This window comes from Neoarius graeffei, chromosome 7 (genome assembly GCF_027579695.1).
Source record: "Neoarius graeffei isolate fNeoGra1 chromosome 7, fNeoGra1.pri, whole genome shotgun sequence".
In the NCBI taxonomy this organism is placed as follows: domain Eukaryota; kingdom Metazoa; phylum Chordata; class Actinopteri; order Siluriformes; family Ariidae; genus Neoarius; species Neoarius graeffei.
Genome location: NC_083575.1, coordinates 59,293,624 through 59,313,863, shown reverse-complemented (window position 1 = coordinate 59,313,863; position 20,240 = coordinate 59,293,624). Strand labels below are relative to the sequence as shown.

The 20,240-nt window shown below is 44.5% G+C and overlaps 1 protein-coding gene across 3 annotated transcripts in view; it reads right to left on the bottom strand.

The window, feature by feature from the left end:
* Nucleotides 1-4,101, bottom strand: part of vcla (vinculin a) — a 94,178-nt gene extending 90,077 nt beyond the window's left edge. For all 3 annotated transcript variants that reach the window (XM_060926113.1, XM_060926111.1, XM_060926112.1), the window contains exon 1: nucleotides 3,727-4,101. In XM_060926113.1, the coding sequence (XP_060782096.1) occupies nucleotides 3,727-3,894 (168 nt within the window). In that variant the 5' untranslated portion in view covers nucleotides 3,895-4,101. The remainder of the gene's footprint in view (nucleotides 1-3,726) is intronic.
* Between the last annotated feature and the right edge of the window lie 16,139 nt (nucleotides 4,102-20,240).

Sequence of the window (20,240 nt, the reverse complement as noted above, 5' to 3'; positions counted from 1 at the left end):
TGCCATCATTGATGAAACAATGAATTCTGAATTATACCAGCGAATTCTAAAGGAGAATGTCAGGATATCTGGCCATGAACTGAATCTCAAGAGAAGGTGGGTCATGCAGCAAGACAAGGACCTTAAGCACGCAAGTCGTTCTACCAAAGAATGGTTAAAGAAGAATAAAGTTAATGTTTTGGAATGGCCAAGTCAAAGTCCTGACCTTAATCCAATCGAAATGTTGTGGAAGGACCTGAAGCGAGCAGTTCATGTGAGGAAACCCATCAACATCCCAGAGTTGAAGCTGTTCTGTACGGAGGAATGTGCTAAAATTCCTCCAAGCCGGTGTGCAGGACTGATCAACAGTTACCGGAAACGTTTAGTTGCAGTTATTGTTGCACAAGGGGGTCACACCAGATACTGAAAGCAAAGGTTCACATACTTTTGCCACTCACAGATATGTAATATTAGATCATTTTCCTTAATAAATAAATCCATCCATCCATTATCTGTAGCCGCTTATCCTGTGCTACAGGGTCGCAGGCAAGCTGGAGCCTATCCCAGCTGACTATGGGCGAAAGGCGGGGTACACCCTGGACAAGTTGCCAGGTCATCACAGGGCTGACACATAGACACAGACAACCATTCATACTCACAATCACACCTACAGTCAATTTAGAGTCACCAATTAGCCTAACTTGCATGTCTTTGGACTGTGGCGGAAACCGGAGCACCTGGAAGAAACCTACACAGACACGAAAAGAACATGCAAACTCCACACAGAAAGGCCCTCGTCGGCCACTGGGCTCGAACCCAGAACCTTCTTGCTGTAAGGCAACAGTGCTACGCCACCTAATAAATAAATAAATGAATAAATAAATCTCATTATCTCTAGCCGCTTTATCCTGTTCTACAGGGCCGCAGGCAAGCTGGAGCCTATCCCAGCTGACTACGGGCCAGAGGCCGGGTACACCCTGGACAAGTCGCCATATCATCGCAGGGTTGACAAACAACCATTCACACTCACATTCACACCTACGGTCAATATAAGCCTAGGTCACAACCGGACAGATGATTTTTTGCCCGTGCGATTTTTGGCGTTTCCCAAATCACTGCGTTTTTTTTGTTTGTGGAGAAAGACGCACGTTGGCTGTAAGTTTGTCTTGCAACCTGAAAAAAACGTAAGCGCCCGTAGAGTTTGTTTGACATGACAAAGAACCTCTGTGGCCGGTCTGCGGCCAGTCTACGGCTCGAAAATCAGCATGTCACACACACGCCCTCCGTGCGTTTCTTGCGTTTTTTGCACGTAGACCGGCTGTAGGAGCACGTACGGCCGGTTGTTTCCGAGGCATTAGAGTCACTAATTATCCTAACCTGCATGCCTTTGGACTGTAGGGGAAACTGGAGCACCTGGAAGAAACCCACACAGACACGAGAAGAACATGCAAACTCCACACAGAAAGGCCCTCGCCGGAGTCGAACCCAGGACCTTCTTGCTGTAAGGTGACAGTGCTACACCAGCTAATAGATAAATAAATAAATAAATAAATAAATGACCAAGTATAATATTTTTGTCTCATTTGTTTAACTGGGTTCTCTTGATCTACTTTTCGGACTTGTGTGAAAATCTGATGATGTTTTAGGTCATATTTATGCAGAAACATGTAGAAAATTCTAAAGGGTTCACAAACTTTCAAATATGTATGGGTGATAATAGAAGTATTTCTTGTAAAGTTAGATATAACCTCCCCAACCTGTCTATACTATCCATCCATCCATCGTCTGTCGCCGCCTATCCTGTTCTACAGGGTTGCAGGCAAGCTGGAGCCTATCCCAGCTGACTATGAGTGAGAGGCGGGGTACACCCTGGACAAGTCGCCAGGTCATTGCAGGGCTGACAAACAACCATTCACACTCACATTCACACTTACGGTCAATTTAGAGTCACCAATTAGCCTAACCTGCATGTCTTTGGACTGTGGGGGAAACCGGAGCACCCGGAGGAAACCCACACAGACACGAGAAGAACATGCAAACTCCACACAGAAAGGCCCTCGCCGGCATCGAACCCAGGACCTTCTGACTTCTTGTTAAAACTGTTAATATTATAGTCATGCTGTCTGCTGTTGCCCAAATGAGGATGGGTTCCCTTTTGAGTCTGGTTCCTCTCGAGGTTTCTTCCTCATGCCTCCTGAAGGAGTTTTTCCTTGCCACTGGCTTGCTCATTGGGGATAGATTAGGGATAAAATTAGCTCATGTTTTAAGTCGTTCAAATTGTGTCAAGCTGCTTTGCGACAATGTTTATTGTTAAAAGCGCTATACAAATAAACTTGACTTGACCTTCTTGCTGTAAGGTGACAGTGCTACACCACCTAATAAATAAATAAATAAATAAATGACCAAGTATAATATTTTTGTCTCATTTGTTTAACTGGGTTCTCTTGATCTACTTTTCGGACTTGTGTGAAAATCTGATGATATTTTAGGTCGTATTTATCCAGAAACATGTAGAAAATTCTAAAGGGTTCACAAACTTCCAAGTACACTACCGTTCAAAAGTTTGGGGTCACCCAGACAATTTTGTGTTTTCCATGAAAAGTCACACTTTTATTTACCACCATAAGTTGTAAAATGAATAGAAAATATAGTCAAGACATTTTTCTGGCCATTTTGAGCATTTAATTGACCCCACAAATGTGATGCTCCAGAAACTCAATCTGCTCAAAGGAAGGTCAGTTTTATAGCTTCTCTAAAGAGCTCAACTGTTTTCAGCTGTGCTAACATGATTGTACAAGGGTTTTCTAATCATCCATTAGCCTTCTGAGGCAATGAGCAAACACATTGTACCATTAGAACACTGGAGTGAGAGTTGCTGGAAATGGGCCTCTATACACCTATGGAGATATTGCACCAAAAACCAGACATTTGCAGCTAGAATAGTCATTTACCACATTAGCAATGTATAGAGTGGATTTCTCATCTCATCTCATTATCTCTAGCCGCTTTATCCTTCTACAGGGTCGCAGGCAAGCTGGAGCCTATCCCAGCTGACTACGGGCGAAAGGCGGGGTACACCCTGGACAAGTCGCCAGGTCATCACAGGGCTGACACATAGACACAGACAACCATTCACACTCACATTCACACCTACGCTCAATTTAGAGTCACCAGTTAACCTAACCTGCATGTCTTTGGACTGTGGGGGAAACCGGAGCACCCGGAGGAAACCCACACGGACACGGGGAGAACATGCAAACTCCACACAGAAAGGCCCTCGCCGGCCCCGGGGCTCGAACCCAGGACCTTCTTTCTGTGAGGCGACAGCGCTAACCACTACACCACCGTGCTGCCCCAGAGTGGATTTCTGATTAGTTTAAAGTGATCTTCATTGAAAAGAACAGTGCTTTTCTTTCAAAAATAAGGACATTTCAAAGTGACCCCAAACTTTTGAACGGTAGTGTATGTATGGGTGATAATAGAAGTATTTCTTGTAAAGTTAGATATAACCTCCCCAACCTGTCTATACTCCTCTCTATTAAAAATACAAGCCCCAGGACAACTTCACTCAGCAGCTAGAAACGGCCCTGATGATGATGATGATGGAGAACCTGAGTGGCATGAGACATGCGCATGCGCCACTCAGAAAGTTTCCCGACCTGCAATGTTGGCATGAATGACAGATGAGCAGGAAAGCCGAGTCCAGCTGTGTGTATAATCGTGATCGTGCTGAAACCTGTGACTCACCCGCACAAGGTTACTGACAGCTGCCTGCACAGCTGCCACAGGCGCACTGAGATCAGGAATCGCTTTGCCATCAACTTCACCCTCCTCATGCATGATGACCAGGTGAGATATCTGCTGAGCCACCGGCTCCAGGATGCTCTCAATGGTTTTCGTATGGAACACCGGCATTGTGGAATCGCACAGACTGTCCGCTCTAACTGGGAAAAACACGGCACGACTTCTCGGTCTCACAATCCACCCGGTATCTGCTTCAAGGACAGGACAACCCTCCGACCCGCGCACTCCCCAGGCTTTTCCCCGTCATGCGGTAATCATGAAATCCCCGGGTCGGGTCACTCCTCCTCCACACACCGATGGCTTCTGATTGAAGCGGCCGCCCCCCCCCCCCCCCCTGCTGAGTCGAAGCCAACGCACGACCACACAGAACCAGCTCTTCACAACCAATCAGAACTAAGGCTTCTGCTCCGAACGGAGCTCTGATTGGTCCGCACTGATGCACCCGCTATACCCCGCCCCCAACCCCTCCAAGGGCGCCAGAGCTTTACAAACAACGTAAAATGTGTTCTGCCCAAACATGGGCCGGGCTGGGGTTCAGCAAAGAGGACTCCAAACATCACATACCGTATGACTGAATTACAGCAGTGGCGCCTTGAAACACAGCACTCATACCCAGTAAGGTTTAATTATCCCATGCTTTTATATTTGATCAATTTTGTCAAAATCCTTTTACACCCCCGATTCCAAAAAAGTTGGGACAAAGTACAAATTGTAAATAAAAACGGAATGCAATGATGTGGAAGTTTCAAAATTCCATATTTTATTCAGAATAGAACATAGATGACATATCAAATGTTTAAACTGAGAAAATGTATCATTTAAAGAGAAAAATTAGGTGATTTTGAATTTCATGACAACAACACATCTCAAAAAAGTTGGGACAAGGCCATGTTTACCACTGTGAGACATCCCCTTTTCTCTTTACAACAGTCTGTAAACGTCTGGGGACTGAGGAGACAAGTTGCTCAAGTTTAGGGATAGGAATGTTAACCCATTCTTGTCTAATGTAGGATTCTAGTTGCTCAACTGTCTTAGGTCTTTTTTGTCGTATCTTCCATTTTATGATGCGCCAAATGTTTTCTATGGGTGAAAGATCTGGACTGCAGGCTGGCCAGTTCAGTACCCGGACCCTTCTTCTACGCAGCCATGATGCTGTAATTGATGCAGTACATGGTTTGGCATTGTCATGTTGGAAAATGCAAGGTCTTCCCTGAAAGAGACGTCGTCTGGATGGGAGCATATGCTGCTCTAGAACCTGGATATACCTTTCAGCATTGATGGTGTCTTTCCAGATGTGTAAGCTGCCCATGCCACACGCACTAATGCAACCCCATACCATCAGAGATGCAGGCTTCTGAACTGAGCGCTGATAACAACTTGGGTCGTCCTTCTTCTCTTTAGTCCGAATGACACGGCGTCCCTGATTTCCATAAAGAACTTCAAATTTTGATTCGTCTGACCACAGAACAGTTTTCCACTTTGCCACAGTCCATTTTAAATGAGCCTTGGCCCAGAGAAGACGTCTGCGCTTCTGGATCATGTATAGATACGGCTTCTTCTTTGAACTATAGAGTTTTAGCTGGCGACGGCGGATGGCACGGTGAATTGTGTTCACAGATAATGTTCTCTGGAAATATTCCTGAGCCCATTTTGTGACTTCCAATACAGAAGCATGCCTGTATGTGATGCAGTGCCGTCTAAGGGCCCGAAGATCACGGGCACCCAGTGTGGTTTTCCGGCCTTGACCCTTACGCACAGAGATTCTTCCAGATTCTCTGAATCTTTTGATGATATTATGCACTGTAGCTGATGATATGTTCAAACTCTTTGCAATTTTACACTGTCGAACTCCTTTCTGATATTGCTCCACTATTTGTCGGTGCAGAATTAGGGGGATTGGTGATCCTCTTCCCATCTTTACTTCTGAGAGCCGCTGCCACTCCAAGATGCTCTTTTTATACCCAGTCATGTTAATGACCTATTGCCAATTGACCTAATGAGTTGCAGTTTGGTCCTCCAGCTGTTCCTTTTTTGTACCTTTAACTTTTCCAGCCTCTTATTGCCCCGTCCCAATTTTTTTGAGATGTGTTGCTGTCATGAAATTTCAAATGAGCCAATATTTGGCATGAAATTTCAAAATGTCTCACTTTCGACATTTGATATGTTGTCTATGTTCTATTGTGAATACAATATCAGTTTTTGAGATTTGTAAATTATTGCATTCCATTTTATTTGCAATTTGTACTTTGTCCCAACTTTTTGGGAATCGGGGTTGTATTATCTTCTAGTTCATGCCATATTTTATTTTGTATACCTCCTGGACACTTGTTTTTCCCTCCCTTCTTTTGTTTATAGCCCCCTTTTTTTGGCACTTGGACCACAATAGAAATAAGTGTTTACACTTTATTGTGGTGTAGTGGTTAGCACTGTCACCTCACAGTAAGAAGGTCCTGGGTTCGAGCCCAGCGGCTGGCGAGGGCCTTTCTGTGTGGAGTTTGCATCTTCTCTGTGTGGGGGTGCTCCGGTTTCCCCCACAGTCCAAAGACATGCGGTTAGGTTAACTGGTGGCTCTAAATTGACTGTAGGTGTGAATGGTTGTTTGTCTATGTGTCAGTCCTGTGATGATCTAGCTGGCAACTTGTCCAGGGTGTACCCCACCTCTCACCCATAGTCGGCTGGGATAGGCTCCAGCTTGTGAGGCACTGTCACCTCACAGTAAGAAGGTCCTGGGTTCAAGCCCAGCAGCCGGCGAGGGCCTTTCTGTGTGGAGTTTGCATGTTCTCCCTGTGTCTGCGTGGGTTTCCTCCGCGTTCTCCGGTTTCCCCCACAGTCCAAAGACATGCAGTTAGGTTAACTGGTGGCTCTAAATTGACTGTAGGTGTGATTGTGAGTATGAATGGTTGTTTGTCTGTGTGTCAGTCCTGTGATGATCTGGCAACTTGTCCAGGGTGTACCCCGCTTCTCACCCATAGTCAGCTGGGATAGGCTCCAGCTTGCCCGCGACCCTGTAGAACAGGATAAGCGGCTACAGATAATGGATGGATGGACTCCATACATCATATCTGACTAAATTACAGCAGTGGCGTCTTGAAACTGGGTATGAGTTACATGAGTCTTGAAACATGGACTCAAGTAACTCATACCCAGCAGTAAAGCCGTATAAGGACGTCCATACTTATTCCTCTGGTTTAATTATCCCGTGCTTTTTTATGTGATCAATTTTATTTTGTCTGATCAATTTTATCAGCATTTACAAAATCCTTTTATTATGCCCTAGTTAACTTTCTAGTTCATGCCATATTTTATTTTGTATAACTCCTGGACAGGGTGGCACGGTGGTGTAGTGGTTAGCGCTGTCGCCTCACAGCAAGAAGGTCCGTGTTCGAGCCCCGTGGTCGATGAGTGCCTTTCTGTGCGGAGTTTGCATGTTCTCCCCGTGTCCGCGTGGGTTTCCTCCGGGTGCTCTGGTTTCCCCCACAGTCCAAAGACATGCAGGTTAGGTTAACTGGTGACTCTAAATTGACCGTAGGTGTGAATGTGAGTGTGAATGGTTGTCTGTGTCTATGTGTCAGCCCTGTGATGACCTGGTGACTTGTCCAGGGTGTACCCCGCCTTTCGCCCGTAGTCAGCTGGGATAGGCGCCAGCTTGCCTGCGACCCTGTAGAACAGGATAAAGCGGCTACAGATAATGAGATGAGATGAGACCTCCTGGACACTTTTTTCCTCCCCTCTTTTGTTTATAGCCCCCTTTTTTGGCACTTGGACCATGATAGAAATAAGTGTTTACACTTTATTGTGGGGGCAGCAAGGTGGTGTAGTGGTTAGCACTGTCGCCTCACAGTAAGAAGGTCCTGGGTTCAAGCCCAGCGGCTGGCGAGGGCCTTTCTGTGTGGAGTTTGCATGTTCTCCCCATGTCCGCGTGGGTTTCCTCCAGGTGCTCCGGTTTCCCCCACAGTCTAAAGACATGCGGTTAGGTTAACTGTTGGCTCTAAATTGACCGTAGGTGTGAATGGTTGTTTGTCTCTGTGTCAGCCCTGCGATGACCTGGCGACTTGTCCAGGGTGTACTCCGCCTCTCGCCCATAGTCAGCTGGGATAGGCTCCAGCTTGCCTGCGACCCTGTAGAACAGGATAAGCGACTACAGATAATGGATGGATGGTGCTATCCATGTATTTTAATGTACACTATACAGTGGTGCTTGAAAGTTTGTGAACCCTTTAGAATTTTCTATATTTCTGCATAAATATGACCTAAAACATCATCAGATTTTCACACAAGTCCTAAAAGTAGATAAAGAGAACCCAGTTAAACAAATGAGACAAAAATATTATACTTGGTCATTTATTTATTGAGGAAAATGATCCAATATTACATATCTGTGAGTGGCAAAAGTATGTGAACCTTTTCTTTCAGTATCTGGTGTGACCCCCTTGTGCAGCAATAACTGCAACTAAACGTTTCCGATAACTGTTGATCTGTCCTGCACACCGGCTTGGAGGAATTTTAGCCCATTACTCCATACAGAACAGCTTCAACTCTGGGATGTTGGTGGGTTTCCTCACATGAACTGCTCACTTCAGATCCTTCCACAACATTTTGATTGGATTAAGGTCAGGACTTTGACTTGGCCATTCCAAAACATTAACTTTATTCTTCTTTAACCATTCTTTGGTAGAATGACTTGTGTGCTTAGGGTCGTTGTCTTGTTGCATGACACACCTTCTCTTGAGATTCAGTTCATGGACAGATGTCCTGACATTTTCCTTCAGAATTCGCTGGTATAATTCAGAATTCATTGTTCCATCAATGATGGCAAGCCGTCCTGGCCCAGATGCAGCAAAACAGGCCCAAACCATGATACTACCACCACCATGTTTCACAGATGGGATAAGGTTCTTCCGCTGGAATGCAGTGTTTTCCTTTCTCCAAACATAATGCTACACATTTAAACCAAAAGATCTATTTTGGTCTCATCCGTCCACAAAACATTTTTCCAATAGCCTTCTGGCTTGTCCACGTGATCTTTAGCAAACTGCAGACGAGCAGCAATGTTCTTTTTGGAGAGCAGTGGCTTTCTCCTTGCAACCCTGCCATGCACACCATTATTGTTCAGTGTTTTCCTGATGGTGGACTCATGAACATTAACATTAGCCAATGTGAGAGAGGCCTTCAGTTGCTTAGAAGCTACCCTGGGGTCATTTGTGATCTTGCCAACTATTACACGCCTTGCTCTTGGAGTGATCTTTGTTGGTCGACCACTCCTGGGGAGGGTAACAACAGTCTTGAATTTCCTCCATTTGTACACAATCTGTCTGACTGTGGATTGGTGGAGTCCAAGCCCTTTAGAGATGGTTTTGTAACCTTTGCCAGCCTGATGAGTATCAACAACGCTTTTTCTGAGGTCCTCAGAAATCTCCTTTGTTCGTGCCATGATACACTTCCACAAACATGTGTTGTGAAGATCAGACTTTGATAGATCCCTGTTCTTTAAATAAAACAGGGTGCCCACTCACACCTGATTGTCATCCCATTGATTGAAAACACCTGACTCTAATTTCACCTTCAAATGAACTGCTAATCCTAGAGGTTCACATACTTTTGCCACTCACAGATATGTAATATTGGATCATTTTCCTCAATAAATAAACGAGTAAGTATAATATTTTTGTCTCATTTGTTTAACTGGGTTCTCTTTATCTACTTTTAGGACTTGTGTGAAAATCTGATGATATTTTGGGTCATATTTATGCAGAAATATAGAAAATTCTAAAGGGTTCACAAACTTTCAAGCACCACTGTACATGGATTTTGTGCATTATTTTACTAAATAAACTCATCATCATCATCATACTTTATGTCCTCTTACATTCAGGGTGTGTTCAGGGGAGTGTTCATAGGAAGGTTGAGGCTCCTGATTATTGTTCTGTGGAGGTTGCTTTTTTTCCATGTGTGTTTTAGAATGCCTCTTCTTCTTCTTCTCACATGAACTGACCTGGACAGGCAGCACGATGGTGTACGGTAGTGGTTAACACTGTTGCCTCACAGCAAGAAGGTTCTGGGTTCCAGCCCAGTGGCCGCTGGGGGCCTTTCTGTGTGGAGTTTGCATGTTCTCCCCGTGTCTGCGTGGGTTTCCTCCAGGTGCTCCGGTTTCCCCCACAGTTCAAAGACATGCAGCCTGGTTAACTGGCTACTGTAAATTGTACATAGGTGTGAATGGTGGTTTCCCAAGCCCAGAAATGGGAGAGTTGCAGCAAGGAAGGGCATCTGGTGTAAAATTATGCTCCAATTAATATGACATGTGGATCAGACCTGGCAGCAGTGCTGGACAAGGAAGAAGAGACATGAATTGAACTGGACACTAAACTGTTTGTGTAGCATCAGCGTCATAATTTCAGCCTGAGATACACCTGTATATAAGGATTGTGTCCGCTTCAGCAGAGCTTTACACATCAGACTGTCCCACAAAGTTCCCTGATTACAGCTGTGGATACAGATGCCAGTTCCATTAGTACTCTGGAGCTTGAGCACCAAAAAAGATTTAAAAAACAAAACATGGGTAACGCTGATAATTGTGGCAGGATATAACTCAGTGACCTGAGAGATTATTAGCATTTGGTGATGTTGAGAGCTGAACTCACAACCTATTGAACAAAGGGTGGTATAGTGGTTAGTTCTGTGGCCTCACAGCACGCAGGTTCCGGATTTGAACCCTCTGGTTGATCAGCACCTTTCTGCGTGGAGTTTGTATGTTCTCCCTGATCTGGTCAGGGTATACCCCTCCCTGGTACCCCTCCAGCTCACCCCTGACCCTCAACGGATAATATCTCCACTTTGTTAAGGATGACACCTGATGGAGTTGTAATACCAGTGGTACTACCCATTGTAATGTCCTTTTGAGACACATTTTAGGACTTCACAAATTAGACACACCAGCAGCGACTCTACATGGCTCTAACATATTCTTTTTCAGTGAAAGATGGTGATTTAATGTGTGTCCCAAACATCATATAGTATAGCCTACTAAATACAGCAACAGATTACCGATCCAACCAATCTGGGCCTTCCCAGTACCCCTTATCACTAGCAGGTCCTGAGGCCATTACACTGTCATGCACAACACTATACACACAAGCCAGTGAATGTAAAGTTATATAAGATGTTATTGTTGTGTGAGTCTGAAATTGAAACCAGTGAGCAGTCAGTTAAGTACGAACTATTTTTAAACTAAAGCTGAAACCTTGGAAAATTGTTAAGTGTGTCAAATAAAAGAAACATTAGAAAGGAAAGAGAAGGCAGAGAATCTTCGTTTTCCCTAATGGGTCTGATTATAAATGAGCACTGAGCTAAAGCAGGCCAAAGAATTCTCAAAATGCCGTCACCACTGGCTACTGAGTCAGAGCTTGTTAAAGCAATGGACTTCAACGATTTGGTTAGTTTGAGAGTTTGACTTTAATGAGTTTGCAAGGTGAAAAGCAAGAAAGACACCACTCACCCAAGTTAAGACTACCTTCTGCATATCACTGATCTGTAGTGTAGTAATGCTTTCATTTTATTTTGCATGCAGAGGCCCTGGATTTACTAATCCATCACTAACTAAATAATACTGTAAAATAGCATGTAATTTATGGTAAAAAGGTATCAGCAATATACAATTTTTTCAGACTATTTAGTTGCATGGTCATGGTTAGCACTTAGCAACACAGAGTGAAGCGAACATTTAAAATATTATCCATATACATGAGTGTTTTACACCTGGCGACTTGTCCAGGGTGTACCCCGCCTCTCGCCCATAGTCAGCTGGGATAGGCCCCAGCTTCCCTGCGACCCTGTAGGACAGGATAAAGCGGCTACAGATAATGGATGGATGGATGGATGGATGGATGGATGGATGAGTGTTTTACTGGGAAATACGCCACTCATACAGTATTTTTCATACGAACTACATCCGGGACATTGAGTAAAATATTTTCCAATATCCTCACTAGTGAGTAAATTGATGAATTGTTTTGATAAATTTGGGTACTTTTTGTTTGTGAATGTGTCTATATAATAAAAAGAACATCACACGTTGGCTTGAAGATGTGACGTTTATCTTCTCGTGTTGAAAAACTTGCATTTTTCCTACAAAATACATTGCAGATCTGAGTGACATACTTCCTGATAGTTCACTCCAATGATGTCACTCCCAGTGTTTTTCCGCTGACTTGACATGCGTTGTCAAAATGGCGAACCTGTTCAAAATTAAAATTATTTTGATTAACTTGGGTATTTTTTTGGATGTGTCTATATAATAAAAAGAACATTACACAGTGGTACAAAGATATGAAGTTTATCTTCAAATGGTGAACATATTTCACGAGTGGGCAAAGCTCTCGCCTTTGTAATATCCTCTATATATAATATGACGTCTCTGAGTTACGGTGGTGTAACTCTATCCAAAAGCAGTGTATTTTTAAAAGCCTCATGCAGCAGGAGCATGTTCTCCTCCTATCAGTACAGCACATAAACACAATCTGTAAATGATTTGCAACTGGCTATGAGTAAGTGATAAAAAGTTTGTCTTATTCCTTTTTCATCATATTTTGTGGCTGATACAATACTGACAAAATTCTTATGTTTCATAAATGACACAGTGGGCTCAGACTCTCTTGCTGAAAACACTTGGACAATTTCAAACTGGTATACAAGCATTTGTGTCTTCCCACCACCACCACCACCCACTTCACTGGTTCAATAGGACACTGTTGCTTGTGAGCGCATGATGACTCAGTGAGACGTTATGAACCAGCCAGACCAGTTGCTCAAGAGCTTGTTACAAAATATGCAAAATAGCCAGCTTTTGTTATTTTGCCCTGTCATAGCAAGAGTAATGACAATACACGGGTGTAATGCAGTAAATGTAAAATCGCCCAGAAAAAGCACATCAACCTGCCCCCTGTAATGAGCTTCAGTTTCTCAGTAGGCTCGCATGCAACACCTTCTGGCTGTCATCAAGCACACAGACTCTGGTACCTAATAAGGATTGATTCGGCATGAAGGAAGAGATGCGTAGCGTGCAGTTCTAATGTAAATTGTTTATTGTAACCTCAGTAGCTTCCAGTACAGCTGTGAAAGTGCAGAGTCATTGGGGAGCCTCATGCTACTGAGAAGACTATTTACTTTTTCACTTTTGGCTTCTACCAATGCCGGTGCTTCCCAATCAGTGTCTGGTTTTATTTTATAAAACTGTAAAAAGCCACTTTTTAAATAACTTGTGTTTATTCTTTTGTGAAATACATCTTTTCTAATGAGTTAGAATGTCATGCACCAGTTTTTGGCTTTTGAAAATACGTGAATGTACATATGTTAGCTTCATCTTTTAAAAATTAAAACACAAAAAAAGAAAATTGCTGGGAAAACAAATTGCAAGGAACAAGTTCTACAAGAACAAGAACAAGTGACACTTTGTATAGAACTTTTTTCTTAACCTGCCCGTGTCTTCCAGTGGCCTGTAGCTGACATGACCATATTTGCAGCGTTTGCAAATGCAACACAAGGAATGATGTAATTTCAGTGCTGTCTCTCTTCCTCTCATTCCTCGATGCAACTAAGATTAAAAAAAAAAAAACAGAGCTGACAGCATGACTGTGAAATTATCCATTCACACTTGTTTTGACCTTATACAGTAGGCTATATCCAGCCTAACTCAACACTGTATTTGTTCAGAGTGCACACACAGCTGTGTATTGTCTTTCCTAATATGTAAATGAATTTTATTGTTTATGTAAGACCTATAGAGACATCAGTGTACAATATACAATGAAGTAGGCAATTCATTATGTTGAAGAGTTGCTCAGATTAGTCTGACTGTGTCTGCTCCGAGTGTGTTGTCAGTATCCATCAGCAGAGTAATTAGAGACGTCTTTCTCCACAGGAATGACTCCCCCTAAATCACAGACACCCAAAAATAATTGCGTTTGAGAGAGAACTGAAACTATCAGGGATCATTGTGTAATACCACAAGATTTATACTTTCAGAAAATAAATTAGGTACTTTTGGTACTCCAGTGAAAAAGGCAAACAGCACAAGCCCATATAAAGACAAAGATTTTTGCTTTAGAAGAAAAACCCACACAGTTTATGTACTTTTTGTATAAGGCATTATTTATAGCATTGCTGTTTAATTTAGACAGCATTTTCCAGTTTTGTTTTATATATACAGTGTGTATATATATATATATATATATATATATATATATATATATATATATATGCACTAGTATGTGTGTATATATATATAGATAGATAGATAGATAGATAGATAGATAGATAGATAGATATGCACACACATTAGTGCATCTCAAAAAATTAGAATACCATGAAAAAAGTTCCTTTTTTTCATAATTTAATTAAAAAAGGTAAACTTTCATATATTCTATATTCATTACATGTAAAGTGAAATATTTAAAGCCTTTTTTGTTTTAATTTTAATGATTATGGCTTATAGCTCATGAAAATCAGAAATCCAGTATCTCAAATTATTAGAATATTCCCTAAGATCAATCAAAAAAAGGATTTACAATACAGAAATGTCCAACTTCTGAAAAGTATATTCATTTATACACTCAATACTTGGTTGGGGCTCCTTTACCATGAATTACTGTATCAATGCGGTGTGGCATGGAGGTGATCAGTCTGTGGCACTGCTGAGGTGTTATTGAAGCCCAGGTTGCTTTGATAGTGGCCTTCAGCGTATCTGTATTTTTGGGTCGGGTGTTTCTCATCTTCCTCTTGACAATACCCCATAGATTCTTTATGGGGTTCAGGTCAGGCAAGTTGGCTGGCCAATCAAACACAGTAATATCATGGTCAGCAAACCATTTAGTAGTAGTTTTGGCACTGTGGGTAGGTCCTAAGTCTTGCTGGAAAAGGAAATCAGCATCTCCAAAAAGCTCGTCAGTGGATGGAAGCATGAAGTGCTCTAAAATCTCCTGGTAGATGGCTGTGTTGACTTTGGACTTGATAAAATACAGTGGACCAACACCAGCAGATGACATGGCACCCCAAATCATCACAGACTGTGGAAACTTCACACTGGGCTTCAAACACCTTGGATTCTGTGCCTCTCCACTCTTCCTCCAGACTCTAGAACCATGATTTCCAAATTAAATGCAAAATGTACTTTCATCTGAAAAGAGGACTTTGGACCACTGAGCAACAGTCCATTTCTTTCTCTCCTTAGCCCAGATAAGACACTTCTGACATTGTCTCAGGAGTAGCTTGATATTAGGAATGCGAAAGTTGTATCCTCTTTCTTGAAGATGTCTGTTCATGATGGGTCTTGATACACTGACACCAGCCTCAGTCCACTCCTTGTGAAGCTCTCCCAAGTTCTTGAATCAACTTTTCTTGACAATCCTCTCAAGACTGCGGCCATCCCTGTTGCTTGTGCACCTTTTCCAGCCACCCTTTTCAGCAATGACCTTTTGTGGTTTACCCTCCTTGTGGAGGGCATCAGTGATCATCTTCTGGACAACAGTCAAGTCAGCAGCCTTCCCCATGATTGTGGTTGTGTGTACTGAACTAGACCGAGAGATACACTGTGTTCATACTGTTTTATTCAAACTCGAAATGAAATATTCTAATATTTTGAGATGGGTTTTTTTATGTTTTTATACTGTATGCCATACTGATTAAAATTAAAATAGAAAAATGCTTGAAACATTTTAGTTTATGTGTAATGAGTCTATAATATATAACATTTTCACTTTCTTAAATAACTGATGGAAAATATTGAACTTTTTCACAAGGCCATTATTAAAAAATGTTCTGTTTCCGGTCCACCGGCTGGGTGAGTGCCGTTGAAATTTTTTTTTTTTAATGCCGGTTTTTCGAGATTTTTTTCGGGTTCGTAAATCTAAAATCGAACTTGACATTTACGCATTCCCAGGGCTTTCCAGCCATGACAAATAAGTAGCCAGCCGGGGGGGAGTAAACACAAAATAAACTCCTGTGCACGCAGTTCCCAGGACTAAATGTATTTTCCACAGACCATTTATTTATTCACTTTACTCAAATACAAAGTAAAATGGCAGTAAATGTTCTTTCTTTTCTTGTGTATTGCATAATGAGGTGTTCCTGGCTTGTAAATCTCTTATTTTCGGTGCATGACACTTTCACGCACCTGAGCATGCTATGAATTAACAACGACAACGGTCTGCAGTGGGGCTACACAATTAAACACTCAGTGAACATTTCTCCATTTGTGTATGAAAATACACTCCAACGACTGAGTTTGGGTTCATTTACAACCAACGGTGTCTTTTGATGCCAGCACGTAATTGAACGAGAGAAGACTGGTTTACCGGAGACAAAATAAGCGTTATCTCTGCTTCTGTTCCCTCCGATGTCGCCTCCGACACACTACCGCCTCCACCGAGTGCGCGCACACTCTGAACTGAATCAGCTCTGCGCATGCGCCGTGCGGCACAAAAAAATGGCAGCCACCATGAAGGAAGGAGATCCGGAGTTTTCATACATTTGCTTAAGTGTGAAATCGCAAAATGGTATTCTAGCGAACAACAAAATAGTAAAGATTCAGAAAAACAAATCATACAGTGATCATGTTAATAGTGTAATTTCATCCGAACTAGGCCTAACGGTTGATTTAGAACTACAAAATGTCCGTGTGTCAGACATTTTAAGTACCTTTGTAAAAGTTTTGCAAATGTTGCAGTCAGCATTTAAAATGCTAACTTAAAGTTTTTGTACAAGTTTCAGTTGATTAAACTGTCATTTTATTAAATGTGTCTGCTTTTGTAATAAAAAAGTACTGAAAGAAAAAGCAAACACAGCATTGCGATTTCTTATCCATCCATTAAAAAAAAAAATCCCTCCCTCCCGACTGAAAATTTTTTTTGCTCACCCGGTGGACAGGAAACGGATTTTTTTAGCACTGTTGCCTCACAGCAAGAAGGTCCTGGGTTCGAGCCCACTGGCCGACAGGGGCCTTTCTGTGCGGAGTTTGCATGTTCTCCCCATGTCTGTGTGGGTTTCTTCCGGGTGCTCCGGTTTCCCCCAAAGACATGCAGGTTAGGTTAATTGGTGGCTCTAAATTGACTGTAGGTGTGAATGGTTGTTTGTGTCTATGTGTTGGCCCTGTGATGACCTGGTGACTTGTCCAGGGTGTACCCCTTTCACCCATAGTCAGCTGGGATAGGCTCCAGCTTGCCTGTGACCCTGTAGAACAGGATAAGTGGCTACAGATTGTTAGGGTTTTGCTGGGATTTGAACCTGGTTTGCTGGTGTGATAATCCAGCAAACCCCCACTAGGCCACCAGGGGGATGACTCAAGTGCAGAGGCGTGAGGCAGAAGTAGAAAAGTATCAAAAAGTTTATTTACAAAATATATACAATCCAAGGGAAAAAACAAAAAGAATAATCCAAAGCTCAGAAGATATACAAAAATAAAAAAATCCCAAGGTTCAATGTCCAAAATCCAACTAAGAAAAGAAGAGGCAAAAACTCAAATGCTCAGAAGATTCAAAGGTCAAAACAAAATCCACAAAGTCCAAAAGAAAGCAACAAAAACCAAGAATACAAAGACACAGGCAAGGTACATGGGACAGAGGGAACTAGCACTAACAGCATAGCATAGGAAAAAGACTCCGTGACAAGGGAACAAACAGAGGGGTATTTATACACACACTAATTAAGGACAGGGCGGGGCAGGAAACAGGCAATAAGACAAACACAAAACACAGAACACAGTGGCGACCTCTAGAGGCCAAAACAAACATGACCAAACAAAGGAAATAACAGTGGCCTCTAGAGGCCAAAACAGTCCCAGTCCTAACAGGACCCCCCCCCCCCCCCCCAGGAGCGTCTCCTGACGTTCCCAGGGCGATCAGGATGGGCCGAATGGAAGTCCCAACAAAGTTCTTTATCAAGTATGTCCCGAGCTGGGACCCAGCAGCGCTCCTCAGGGCCATAGCCCTCCCAGTCCACAAGATATTGGAGACCCCTGCAAACCCGGCGGGAGTCCAGCAGGCGGCGCACGGTGAACACAGTCTGACCCTGGAAGATGCGGGGGGGTGGGGGGTTCCTAGGGGCAGGGGCATACGTGGACGTCAGTACGGGCCGCAACAGGGAAACATGGAATGTGGGGTTGATCCTCAGAGTCCGGGGCAACTGGAGCCGGTAGGCAACAGGGTTCACCCTGCGCACCACCTTGAAGGGGCCAATGTAGCGAGGAGCAAGCTTGCGGTTCTCCACCCGCAGCGGAAGGTCCTTAGTGGACAGCCAAACCCGCTGCCCAGGGCAGAAAGCGTGGGCAGGTCTTCTATGGTGGTTGGCCTGAGTCTGGTTGGTTCTGGAGGTCTGGATGAGGGTCTTCCTGACCTTGCTCCAGGTCTTGCGACACCGTCTCACATATTGGTTGACCAAGGGCACCCCCGCGTCCTCCTCCTGGTCCGGGAACAGAGGTGGCTGGAACCCGAATTGGCACTGGAATGGCGACAGCTTGGTGGCTGATGACTGCAGGGTGTTGTGGGCGTACTCTGCCCATGGCAGCCAGGTGCTCCGCGATGTCGGGTTATCCATAGCCAGGCCTCGCAGGGTGGTTTCAGGTCCTGGTTGAGCCTCTCCGTCTGGCCATTGGACTGTGGGTGAAACCCAGAGGAGAGGCTGGCAGTGGCTCCGATGACCTTGCAGAACCCATGCCACACTCGGGAGGAGAACTGGGGCCCTCGGTCTGAGACGATGTCCTGCGGGAGACCAAAGACTCGGAAGACATGAGTGAATAATAGTTTAGCAGTTTCAAGAGCAGAAGGGAGCTTGCACAGTGGTAAAAAGCGGCAGGCCTTGGAGAATCTGTCAACTATGACCAATATGACAGTGTTACCTTGTGACTCGGGGAGACCCGTGATGAAGTCGACTGCCACGTGGGACCAGGGATGCCGAGGAATGGTCAGAGGATGCAGGAGACCCTGGGGGTGCTGTCGTGGGTTCTTGCTTCTGGTGCACACTTCGCAGGAAAGGACGAATGACCTCACTTCCTTCTCCATGCTAGGCCACCAGAAGCGCCTTCTCAAAAAGTCCACGGTCCTTCGAGCTCCCGGGTGGGCGGTGAGAGGGCATGAGTGACCCCACTGGAGGACCTTGGCCCGGGCTTGATGTGGGATGTACAAGAGGCCCGGTGGCCCCATCCCAGGACCGGGATCCTGGCGTTGGGCTCGTCGGATGGCCTCCTCAATACCCCAGCGGACAGGGGCCACAATCAAGGATACTAGGCCCGACTCAGGGATAATTATCCCCAACACAGGGATAATAGGCCCGACTTCACTCTCCCTGTTAGTGGCAGAGAACAGCCTGGACAGTGCGTCAGGTTTGGTGTTCTTGGAGCCGGGGCGGTACGATAGGGTGAAGTCAAACCGACTGAAAAACAGGGCCCACCTAGCCTGTCGTGGGTTCAGTCTCTTGGCTTGCTGGAGGTACTCCAGGTTCTTGTGGTCCGTCCAAACCAGGAATGGATGTTGCGCTCCCTCCAGCCAGTGCCTCCACTCCTCAACGGCCAGTTTGACCGCTAGCAGTTCTCGATCCCCCACATCGTACTGGGACTCCGCAGGACTCAGGCGGTGGGAGAAGTATGCGCAGGGGTGCAGCTTTCCTTCCGAACGTTGAGAGAGCACCGTGCCGACACCACTGTCCGAGGCGTCCACCTCCACGATGAATGGTTGGGAGGTGTCCGGGAGGACCAGAATGGGTGCCGTGCAGAAGCAGTGCTTGAGGTCTTTGAACGCCTTTTCCGCCTGAGGGGACCAGACATAAGATCCACCTGTCCCTTTGGTGAGGTCCGACATGGGTGCTGCTACAGAACTAAAGTTCCTGATAAACTTGCGGTAGAAGTTAGCAAATCCTAAGAACCGCTGAACCTCTTTGATGGACTTGGGAGTGGGCCAGTCCCGGACGGCCAGGGTCTTGGCTGGGTCCATTTGGAGTTGGCCTGTCCGTACAATAAAACCCAGAAAGGAGACCTTGGGAACATGAAATTCGCATTTCTGGGCCTTGGCGAACAGATTGTTCTGTAGCAGCCTCTGGAGAACCTGGCGGACATGGTGGCGGTGCTCCTGCACGGTCTTGGAAAAGATAAGGATGTCATCGAGGTAGACAAAAACGTACAGGTTAATCATGTCCCTCAAGACGTCGTTGATTAGGGCCTGAAAAACAGCTGGTGAATTGGTGAGTCCGAAGGGCATCACCTGGTATTCATAGTGCCCAGATGGGGCATTAAAGGCAGTCTTCCACTCGTCTCCCTGTCGGATACGGATGAGGTGGTATGCGTTCCGTAGGTCCAACTTGGTGAAGACGGTGGCGCCTTGGAGCAGGTCGAATGCTGTGGACATCAGCGGAAGGGGATATCGGTTGCACACAGTGATCTTGTTCAGGCCCCTGTAGTCAATACATGGTTGGAGCCCCCC